The 12468-nt window shown below is 32.7% G+C and overlaps 1 protein-coding gene across 1 annotated transcript; it reads left to right on the top strand.

The window, feature by feature from the left end:
• The first annotated feature begins 8078 nt into the window (after positions 1-8078).
• LOC125191181 (alkane hydroxylase MAH1-like) lies at positions 8079-9783 on the top strand. Its single transcript, XM_048088676.1, has one exon. It carries the CDS (start codon positions 8156-8158, stop codon positions 9653-9655), a length of 1500 nt encoding a protein of 499 aa, XP_047944633.1. The 5' UTR covers positions 8079-8155; the 3' UTR covers positions 9656-9783.
• The last annotated feature ends 2685 nt before the right edge of the window (positions 9784-12468 follow it).

Below are 12468 nucleotides of genomic sequence, written 5' to 3'. Positions count from 1 at the left end.
TCATCTTAACTGGGACAAGGGACATGATTATTGTAATTTGCTCTATATTTAAAACTAAAAGGAAATCAATAGTTTCAATACTTGAAACGCTGAGGTGGCGGCTAATAGAGGGGCCGTATAATTGGGCTTTTATCATATAACCTTTATTTCTTCCAAATTTATATACTACCCAATAAATAAATTAGACCCAAATTTGGCCCATACCTTGCAAAACCACTTAAATACAGAGTGAATTAGTTTCATTTTATTTATTTATCTTAATTAATTTAAGTTAATTTATCTAGTTATAATTCCATTCGTATGTTTACCATCCATATCCCAATATATCAAATATTTGGTTATTTCTAACTTTTCTCAAATTAATTATAATTCAATACTTTTCTTAAATTTAATAAAATATTTTAGTAACAAGTCAATCGAAATTATGTATCCTTCACAAATTTCTCACACTATTATTAGTTTGAATTTACAAATTTCCAGGGAAAAACATAATAGTATCACCAAAACAATATTATTTCGGGGTAAATCAAGATCCAACACAAAATTTTACTTATAAGATATTAACAGAAAATTGCAAGATAACAAGACCTAAGCATAAACAAAACTCTTATGATTTGGTTTTGCAAAGACACAACTCTAGCTCTCGTACAAATATGTCGATACTCATGTTTGGATGAGAATAAGGTCGTGAGTGCTGATAATATGAGTATATTTATATGGTCATAGACTCATAGAGATAGAGTGCTTTGTTTGTTAAGTTATTATTGGGGGTAGGGAGGATTCAAGAGATGAATAGCCATCCATGACTAAAAATAATTAACAGATTGGAAAATAAAATTAAGAGGATAAGTGTGAGGGCATCAACTCTTATGATTTATTAAGAGTTATAATTGGGATTAGTCTGATGCACGGTCTAGATATTTGGAGAAGGGTCTTGACTAATTTAGAGACCGTCTTAGTAAAATTAACATAGAAAATATTTGTGAGATTTGTAAAGTTGTCAATGAAATCAAAATAATAGGATTCCTCAATTTATCATATTTCTCTAGATTTTATTTATAGTTTTAATTTAGGATTTTTTTTAAAATTTAAAATCTCAATTAATTGATCATCTAGATAATAAAAATTGGTTAATACTTGAATTTAATTAGATCATGTGAAGAATGAGCTACGATCAAGTTAGTGAGAATCGCACTCACTCGGACAAAACAACAAACACCTTCAATGCAACAGATAAACTAACAAGAAAAGAACTCAGAGATTTTACGTGGTTCGGCTCTTTCGAACCTACGTCCACGGGAGGGAAGATGGAGGTTGTATTAGTCACAGCTTTGGAACAATTACAAGACAACGATCAAGCTCAAGAACGAGCTGAACACTCTCACCAACACTAGCTATTCCTCACGCAATCTATTCTACGAAAACTCAACAAGAAAGATGCAATTTCAGCTAGATGATACAAGTGTTTCTCTCAATCTGTCGACTCACTCAAAGAAGAAACTCAACTTCTCTTGATGAATCTTTTTCTTGAACTCTTTGTTTTTGTTTACCCGATGAGAGGCCCTTTTATATCTCAGCTTCCCAAATCTAATTCAGCTCTAGTAACTGAATAACGAATAAACTTCTCACAACTAATTCCCCTTAACCGTTTCTGCTTTCAAGGAACCGAAGCTTCTTGGATGTGGCTGATTATAGGTCATCAAAACCAGCCTTATTTCCAACAGATCACTCGTCCATGTGGAAACGACACGTATGCTCACCATTGTTATACAACTATCAATGAACTTAATTTTTAGCTACGTTTTCTAGGATTATTTTCTTATTTCTATTTATTGATATGATTGGTTGTGCCAAAGTCTCAATTAACAGATCATCTAGATAATATAAATCGGTTTTTAGATCACCCATCCATGTGGAAACGACACGTATGCTCACCATTGTTATACTACTATCAATGAACTTAATTTGTAGCTATGTTTTCTAAGATTATTTTCTTATTTCTATTTATTGATATAATTGGTTGTGCCAAAATCTCAATTAATTGATCATCTAGATAATATAAATTTGGTTAATACTTGAATTTAATTAGACCACCCGTCCATGTGGAAACGACACGTATGCTCACCATAGTTATACTACTATCAATGAACTTAATTTTAAGCTATGTTTTCTAGGATTATTTTCTTATTTCTATTTATTGACATGATTGGTTTTGCGAGTCTGAATATTGTGTGAGACCATATCCAATAGTACTATAAAATTTAAAATATAATAGAACAATACCCATATTAGTACAACAAATCAATCATATTATAGGTTTTTGAAGAAAAAAAAATACTTATCTTTATGTTTGGACTAAAACTATAACAAAAACACTTTTCAAATTTTGATTTATTGCATTCAAGTCCAAATCAATTTATATTTATCAGAATAGAAGAAGTGAAGGAAGAGAAATTAAATACAGTGACAAAAAAATTTACATGAAGAAGGTAGCAGCGAGGAGAAGAAGAAGATGTGGAAAAATAACCTAATTTAACTCTATTTATATTTAGTTAGTTAGGCTATCCCATATTAGTATAAGTTAATATTATAACATGATTGGAAAATTTTAATTTATTACTGTCTTTGTCCTGCATTAACTGTCACATTTACTTTTCTGCACTCGTTTTGTAAAAATAATAATAAATAGTTAAGGAGAAATAATAAAGTAAGAGAGAGGATAATGTAAAGAAGACTCTTCTCTATCATATTCTCTCTCTTGTTTGACTATTTCTCGATTTTCACTATTTATTACTCCCTCCGTCCCGCTTTAGCAGTTCCATTGACTTTTCTGGCCTCTTTTTGTAAAAATGATAAAAAATAGTTAGAGTGGAGAAATGGTAAAGTAAGAGAGACAATAATGTAGATAAAACTCTTCTCTATATTATTCTCTCTCTTAATTTACCATTTCTCATCTTTAACTATTTTTTATTATTTTTACAAAAAGAGGGCAGAAAAGTCAATGGAACTGCTAAAGCGGGACGGAGGGAGTATCATTTTTACAAACGAGAGCAGAAAAGTAAATGTGACATTAATGCTGGACGGAGGTAATAGTATTTAACTAAACAAACAGACGTTTTGTTCCCAAATAGAGATTCCAGTTTAGATTAATATAAATCTGGCTACGATTGTTTTATTAGTTATACTCCTATTTTTTATAGTATTTTTATTATATTTAAATTTTCTAAATTATGTAATTATTTACTCCATTTAATCAGACTAGATTTTATATATAGTTATATTAATTACTATTAATTAATTTAATTTAATTATTGACAAAATGTCATATGGTTAGTATGTAATTTAGATAAAATATATAGGCATGATTGAAAAATATAAAAGAATAAGTGGGTGAGGAATATTCTTTTGAGTTTGAGTTTAGTGTAAATAGTTGGAGTAAAATGTATATCTAGTGTAACATTTATACTAAAATGAGTTTGAGTTTAGTGTAATGGTCGGAGATGCTATAAGAGTTAATTTATTCTTGATGCATGCAAAGCAATCGAGCCATCGAGGGCATGGATTATTCACCCGCATTAAATAAAGAAAAGTGAAAACCGGTGAATGTTGAATAAGTTGTAATATAGCTAGGTTATCCGCCTAAATAAATACGCTCGTCGGCCAATGTATATACTATAATTTGCAAGTACTTCTAAAAATGATTTAAGGAATTGGAAACTGAGATTGGTACACTGATCTCTTATTTCTACATAGTTGCATGCTTGTATGTATTAACTTGTAATGCTGTTAAAAAATTTAGAACGTACCAATTGGTACAAGAATCAGACTAGTATGTGTATTTGTAGAGCGAAAATAGGTCGACTTCCAATCGCATAGTCATGGCCTTCTGTTTATTTAATTAATGCATTAATGTATCTATCTCAGTTCAATAAGGAGCCGTTACTTATAAATACGCCTATCAACTAGTAATTAAGCTATAAGTACTACTCTATTTCACTATTTGTAATTTTGTATAAAAAGCTAAGAAAAAAATAGAGGCAGGGTTATCATATACCGAGGAGTGAGCAACTTTAAATTGTAACCCGTACTTATTTATATTCGTTGTACGTTAAGTAGAATAGATGCACATACATGTAATATAATTTAGGAGATTAATTGATTGATGATATTAAATTTTATTTATTAATGTGTGATTCATGAAGCCACTAAAATTTACAGTTCTCTCCGTCCATAAAAATTTGTTACTTATTTTCATTTCATACTTCTTTCACTTTTACCATTTGGCAATAGATACCACATTTCACTAATTCATTTCCACTCATATTTTAGTATAAAACTAGTATATAAAAGTAGGACCCACATGTAACTTACTTTTTCAACTCACTTTCTATTACTCCCTCCGTTCCATAGTAATGGAGGCGTTTCTTTTCGGCACAGAGATTAAAAAAATTGTGTTAGTGAGTTAAGTAAAGGGAAAATAAAGTAGAAAATGGAAAAGGTAAAGAGATGAAAAGAGAAAAAAGTAAGAGAGAGTAAAGTAGGTGTGAAAAAATGTGTTGACTTTTACTAAAAAAGGAAATGACTCTATTACTATAGAACGGACCAAAATGGCAAAATGACTCTATTACTATAGAACGGAAGGAGTACAATTCTTAAAACCCAGGTCAAATGGTGAAGAATTATAAAGGACAAAGGGAGTATGATTCAAGAATTTTTTTTTTGTCACACTTACATTTTTACTAATGTTCCCTCCGTCCACAAAAAATAGATCACTTTTGCCATTTTGGGATGTCCACAAAAAATAGATCACTTTCTAAAAATGGAAAGTTGATCTCTCATACTTTTTCCATTTTTTCTTCCCTCTCTCATACTTTACTCACTTTTTCTCCCTATCTCTCTTACTTTACCTACTTTTTTCCCTCATCTCTCTTACTTTACCAATTCTACATTAAAACCCGTGACGAAGAACAACAGATCTATTGTTTGTGGACGGAGGGAGTACTATTTTTTTGTAATGAACCCCACATTCTAATAACACATTCTAATAACATTTTAATATAAAACAAATACTTCATTCGTTCGCCAAAACCTGACACATATTGTCATTTCGGATTCGCGATTTAAAGATACATTTACTTTTTTCCATTTTTAGTTAGTAGACCACATACTCCAGTAACTCATTACAATTATATTTAAGTACCCCATGTCCCATAAAAATATGCGCATTTTTCATTTTCGTCCATCCCATAAAAATATGAGCATTTTCATTTATGTACAGTTGTTAATCGGACTTCAACAATGATGGGAAATCGACTGGAACTAAGGTTGCTGCACCTTAGCCTTTTTGCAGCTTTTTCTGACTTTTTCTATCATTTCTCAACAAAAACGTCAAAATATTAAAATGTATAACATATGCAATTTAAGACCATAATTTGTATGATTGGCATTTAAAACGACTCAAATCTAGGTCTTACAAACATGCAAAATCCTTGTTTGTCGTTGTCCCAACTCATTACCGATGTACATCAATTTATTTAGAGCATCTTCAACCATTTGCACTAAACTTAAACTCATTTTAGTGTAAATGTCATATCAAATATGATTTTACTCCAACCATTTGCACTAAACTTAAAGAGAATATTCTCTATATTATGCTTTTTTTACTCATAAATTTTGAAAAACTTTTGGGTTTGGGTTTAGTGCAAATCTAAAGATAGATTTTTTTTTTCTCAAAAATAAAAAATGAGATTTGTTTTGGAGTACTATTGGAGCTAATTACCTATCCCAATTTAGGTTTTAGTGTAACATTGGAGATGGTCTTACAACTTATACCACTAGGGCCACCATTAAACACTAATAATTGTTGTGAGAGAATAGAACAATTGTGTAATCGAGATAAACAGAAACGTAAAGAGATGCAGAATTTACGTGGTTCACAAACGTTGCGTTGGCTACATTTACGGCGGAAACGGAGAACATAAGTTATTTAGATTGTCAGATTACTGAGTTTTGTGTCCTACTCCTATATAAATAAGCACACAGATGATGGGCTAGGTCCAATACAATATTAAGGCCTAAAACAGAAACATATACAGATTCAAGGCATACTAACAATAATAATGTGTGTCGTACTATCCACTAATACTACTACTTTAACTACTATTCGCATCCTCTCTTTTAATTTACTAATTTTGCATTAATTGTTGTGCCATTTTCAAATGCACACATATTTTTATGAGCGAAGGGAATATAAAATTAATATATAAAAATGAGACTCACATTCTACTAACTTTCACTCATTTCCTTTATAAAGACATACAGTTTTTTAAACCCGTGCTGAATCTAAACGTCTTTTTAAATTACGGGCGGAGGGAGTGTAAAATTATACTCCATCCGTCCGCTATTAAATGTCCTATTTTTTCTTTTTCGTTCGTTCGCTCATAAAAGTCCCAATTCATTTTTCCTATTTTTAATAAGTCGACTCCTCATTCCACTAACCCAATTCACCCACATTTTATTATAAAAGTAATATATAAAAGTATAACTTACTTTCCACAAAATCAAAAAATTTCTTAAAATATGAAAATATTTAATAGTGGACTGATGAAGTAACCACATTCCACTAACCTTTTACACTCACTTAAAATCTGAGCCCGGTCAACTTATGCCAATTAATGGCGAATTATTCTGAATACAACAAAATCTTATAATATGCTATTTGACATTACCTAGATGGTTGAATGTTGATCATCCTAATTTCTCTAATTTGATCTTAATTTTGATATAAATTTTTTCTGTATTTTGTTCCATTCCCTATATATATTTACATATATTAGTTTTTATTTTTGGAATATTGAAAATACATTTTGATCCCTCTAGCCCATAATTTAGTAGTTCTGCGTGCTCTCTACTTTGTTAATTGTTTTTAGTTAGGGACCAATCTTGCCGTTTAGACTTAATAGCATAATTTCAACATTTATACATAACTAACTCTAGCTAGCTAGTTACATCCATAAAAGGAGCGAAATGGCATATCATTTTAAATATATGCCATTTTTATTTAAACATTTATCTAAATTTAGTGATTTCAAAGAAATAAAGATCACTTCACTTCTAAAAATGTAAAGATTGATTTAAATAATCGTTTTGTATTAAAAAATGTTTGATCTATGTATTACTTTGAAGATCAAACTCTTTTAACCAACATTAGCAACACAATCTTAGTAGATCTGCGGTCCTTTGTCTTTCTTTTATAATTAATCTACTCGCTAATGTAATGCGTACACTACAACAACAAAAAAACTGTTAAGGACAATTTTAATACAATTAAAGATGCTATTTGGATTGCGGAAAATTCGAGTCTGGCTACAAATTTTCGGACTGCATTATCATATCTACTTACCTTCACTAACATAAATTGCACGGCGTTCAACTACTTGTTTGTGCATAGACAAGTGATCAATGTATAACTCAATCTTAATGCATTACTAGAGAACAAATCTCAGTTGTTAGATCAAAAATTGAAAAGATGAGATCGATGTATTTTAAAAATATGGAATTTACTATAAGGACGTTTTGATTCACTCCGTGTTTTCAAATCCATTTTATGAACTAAATGCCTTTATAGTGAACTAAACGCTCTTATAGTAAACTACAACGTCCTTATAATTAAATAGACCTAAGTCACTCAGTGTTATGAACTAAAACCTTTATAGTTAATTAAAACGTTTTTATAGTAAACTCCGTGTTTTGGTTTGTAGTTAACATAGCGGTTGCGCTATATGATATTTTGAACATTCACTTACAATTGATAAAAAATAGTTGTAGTATTAAGTTTTTATAGAGGAAATTAGGCACTGTAATTAGTATGTATTCAAACACGTGAAAAAATATACTACACTGTATTGATTAAAATAACTCTATTCGTAAACTAGTACAATAGAAATAAAAAATACCAGTAGTACGTAGCTACCTAGTTCAAAACACACTAGTCATCACGAAAGTGGCCATAGCTGCCATAAATTTATATACTTCTCCATAAGCTTTTTTTCTTGAGTCATGAATCCAGGGTTGCCAATTCAGAGCCGAAATTAAATGATTAAACCAGACACATGATATAATCAAAACCTAATTCAAAAGATCAGGAGTAAAAAATATGGGGTTGTTAGATTACCCGGAGCTTATTCTGTTAATCCCACTTATAGCATACATAGTAACGAGAAGAGGAAAGGAAATCCTCACCCCGACGAACTGGCCGGTGCTGGGAATGCTCCCGGGCGTCCTCCTCAATCTCCACAGCCCCCACGAATACTTGACTCAATTCTTCCACGACCGCGGCACCACCCTCGAGTTCAAGGGCCCGTGGCTCTCCGGCATGAACATGGTCATCACCTGCGACCCGGCCAACATCCACCACGTCTTCAGCCGCAACTTCTCCAACTACCCCAAGGGCCCCGAGTTCCGCAAGATTTTCAATGTTTTGGGCGATGGAATATTCGGGGCCGACTTTGGCCTCTGGGAGGTCCACCGCAAGACCACACTTTCGCAGCTCAGCCACGCTACGTTTATGGCTCACCTCGAGGCCACCGTGTGGGGCAAGGTGGAGGCCGGCCTCCTCCCCTTGCTCCGCGGCTTTTGTGAAAGGGGTGATGAGTTTGATCTGCAGGATATATTCCAGCGCCTGACGTTTGACAATATTTGCAAGCTTGTGTTGGATCATGATCCCTGCAGCTTGTCCCCCGGGCTCCCGCACATCCCGTGCGAGAAGGCGTTTAGTGCCGTTGGGGAGCCGCTGTTGTACCGCCACGTCATCCCAGAGTTCATCTGGAGGATCCAGGCGCGGCTCAACATCGGGAGGGAGAGGATGCTGGCGGACGCAGCGCATGTGTTTCATGAATTCATCTATTCACGAATTGGATTGGGATCTGATGAGGAAGGGAAAGGGTTTAACATGTTGAGGGCTTTTGAGAGGATGTATTTGGATAAGAATCTTGGGCCGGCGGCCGGGTTGAGGGATTTTCTCAAGGATACTTCGCTCAACCTGATGTTCGCCGGCAGGGACACCACCAGCACCGCTCTCACTTGGCTTTTCTGGCTCGTCGCGCAGAATCCAGCCACGGAGAAGAAAATCAGGGAGGAAATCAAGATTGGATTGAACCAAATGAATGGAAATAAATGGAGATATTTTACCTCCCAGGAGTCAAACAAGCTGAGATATCTGCACGGAGCTCTGTGCGAGTCGCTGAGGCTGTACCCGCCTGTGGCGATGGAGCACAAGGCGCCGCTCCGGCCGGATGTTCTTCCGAGCGGGCATTACCTCGAGAGTAACTCGAGGCTCATAGTGAGCTTCTATTCGGTTGGTAGAATGGAGAGCGTGTGGGGGAAGGATTGCTTGGAGTTCAAGCCGGAGAGGTGGATTTCTGAGAGTGGGAAGATCAAACACGAGCCGTCGTATAAGTTTCCGGCGTTCAACGCGGGGCCGAGGACGTGCCTAGGGAAGGAGATGGCGTTTATACAGATGAAGATGGTGGCGGCGGCTATTATTTACCATTACCATGTTGAACTGGTTGAGGGGCATCCAGTTTATCCTCGTGACTCGGTGATTCTTCAAGCCAAGTATGGGTTGAAAGTGAGGTTATCTGCCGTTGACTCGTGAATCATAATTTCGTTTTTAAAAATATGTTACGTTTAATCAACTGTAATTTTATACTGAGCTAGTGAAATTAATTAGGTTATTGTATTAAGAATAATACAACTAATTAACAAGAATCAGATACAAGTTAATTGGGTCTGTGGTATATGATTTTATATGGTATACTAGTAATACATAATATAATTATGTATATATTTTGTTTTGGTTATGAGAAAAGAAAAGAAAAGGAGAAATAAGCATTCAAGCATATCATCTCAAACGGATGTAATTTGCTTTCTCGGTAAAACAATAGAGGCAAAAATATCAAATGAGAAAGTCAAATTACTACTTCTTATTAAATGTCACATATTTAATCCGTGTTTATTCAAATAAATTGTTTTAACTTTATAAGAATAATATAGAAAAAATTAGTATAAAGTAGACCCCTTCTTTTATTAATTTCATAATAACTGTGAATAGAATAAATGGTGAACTATGAGGTCTACTAACTTAAAATAATAAAAATGAAATGAGACATATTTTGAGACTATAGGAAATAATAATTAGTCAATAATTTGGTTTTAACAATAATGAACTTAAATTTGATCCCTAAAAAATACACTTTGCACCTTTTAAGCTCCCGAACTCAAAATATTATCACAACATATATATCTCTGGGAGTGAAACTTACTAGTATCATTTAATTTAAGGTTCTTTTATATATTATTCATATTTTTTTCATACATAATAAAGGGAGAAAATATCAGTTATTTATGCTATGTATAGATTCATTATAAATATTACTCTCTCCGTCCTATAAGAGTATTCATTTTTTCCTTTTAGTTCGTCCCACAAAAATATGCAGTTTTGCAAACTTTTTTCTCTCTATTGAGGTGGACATATTTTCCACTAAAAATATTTTGATTACTTTTCTTTCTACATTTCTCTTAGTTTATCAATTGAGCATTAAAATTCTTGTCCTATCAAAAGTGCATATGGCATATGGAGTATATTTTATATTAATATTAAATAAAATACTGGGATAATATATTTTGTTAATTACTATATATTTCAGATATCCTAACTTCCGCTTCCGGTGCAAGGATGATAATTGACACATTTGTTATGTTAATTCTGGTTGTTGATTTAATTAGCTTAATACTTTGACACATTTGTCCTCCAATTAAAGATACATTTTGACTCGACACTGGTTTCAAGAAATTGTTTTACCATTTTGGGCCGTAAACTAAAATTAGAGCAAGTCTAAATATGAAAAGTTTTTAACCAATTACACACCTCATAATCCACTTACACTACTTCCACTACATTTCCCTCTCACTCTTATTTTTTGTCATCTCTCTCTTACTTTACAAATTGCATATTTTAAAAACTATGTCATTTACAAGTTTATCTATATTTTTAGGACAGAGGAAATATTAATTTTATAGTAGCATGTGAGTGTAATGAGTTAATAGAGTATGAGTTCCACCTACTAAAAGTGGAAATAAGGGAAATCTGTATTTAAATGACGGATAATCCAAAATGACTAAATGTTAGGTTTTGGCGGACGGAGGGAGCAGTTTCTTATGTTATGTTGATTGTAGTTGTTCTCAATGGTTGTACCAGACTTGTGAGGCTCCAAGTTTTTATTTCTCATTTTATTGTTGGGTTCAAGTCATTTTGGACTTGGAATGTACTATTTAGAAACAATTATTTTTATGTTATTTACAAAATGTTCTAGTTAACCATTTGTGAATTTGAGATTTGAATTTAACAATTTTATGTGAATGTGGTAGTATATATGTTTAGTATCTTTAAATTATTTTTACTTATATAAATGGTTGAGTTATATACACTCTTAATTCAATAAACACTACTCATTTTTTTATTTAAATTTTATGTCCAAAAGAAATGTTGTATCAACTATTTATTTCATGCGTCCTCTTAAAAAGTGGATGGTTAATATGTATTTAAGTTGCAATTATAGCATTACTAAAGAATATGGACTTATCATTGTTTCTTATGTCTTCCTAAAGGTGTATGGTTTATGTATTTATTTAAGTTGATGAGCGGATTGGTGGACCGCGGGAGTTGGAGTTATGTATATCGCTCTCATACAATAATTGAACATAATTGAATGGAAGGGGCCTCCGCCTTAACTCGCAACTAATTGAGATCTACGTCACGTAAGTACAAAATGCTTAATAATAGAAACAAAATTGATAGATTATTGTCATACATATTATTTACACCTAAGAAAAAGTCGCTCTCTTTGCAAATGATTTTGAATGATGTACTAAATTATTTACTCATTAGATTATGCACGTATTCTGAGGGTGTTCAGTTGAAAATATTAAACCTTATGATAATTAGTCAAAACCATCTCTTCCAATAAAAATAATCCCACAACTTTTGCTAGATGGGTAATTTTATGATAATTAGTAATGACAACCTCGATCACTTATATGTACTCAAACACACACACATGCGCATATATATAAGAGTTGGATCAATCTCGTCTTACCATCCAAGTGTTCATCTTGCAAACTACTCCACTATTGTGTCTTCGCCAAAGCCTTCTCCAATTATATTAAATACGACGATCAATTCGGAATTGATATTGAAACCGTCCACACTAGGATTCAAACTTCAAAGCTTGAATAAACAATGAGATAGATGTACCATTAATTGATTTTATCAAATCCAACCATCTCAATTACTGTTCGAAAAATACAACGAAGAGAAAAATCAAATGATAGATAGAGATCGAACTCATTAATTAGAAACCAAAATTTGATCAGTGTAACTCTGTTCGGCCTCATCATATCATCCGACCA

This window comes from Salvia hispanica, chromosome 5 (genome assembly GCF_023119035.1).
Source record: "Salvia hispanica cultivar TCC Black 2014 chromosome 5, UniMelb_Shisp_WGS_1.0, whole genome shotgun sequence".
Taxonomy (NCBI): domain Eukaryota; kingdom Viridiplantae; phylum Streptophyta; class Magnoliopsida; order Lamiales; family Lamiaceae; genus Salvia; species Salvia hispanica.
Note: the sequence above shows the minus strand (reverse complement) of the source record. Positions and strands in the feature narration are given on the sequence as shown.

Excerpts from the sequence above, each read along its gene's own strand:
- LOC125191181 (XM_048088676.1), top strand. The coding sequence starts at position 8,156 with ATGGGGTTGTTAGATTACCCGGAGCTTATTCTGTTAATCCCACTTATA.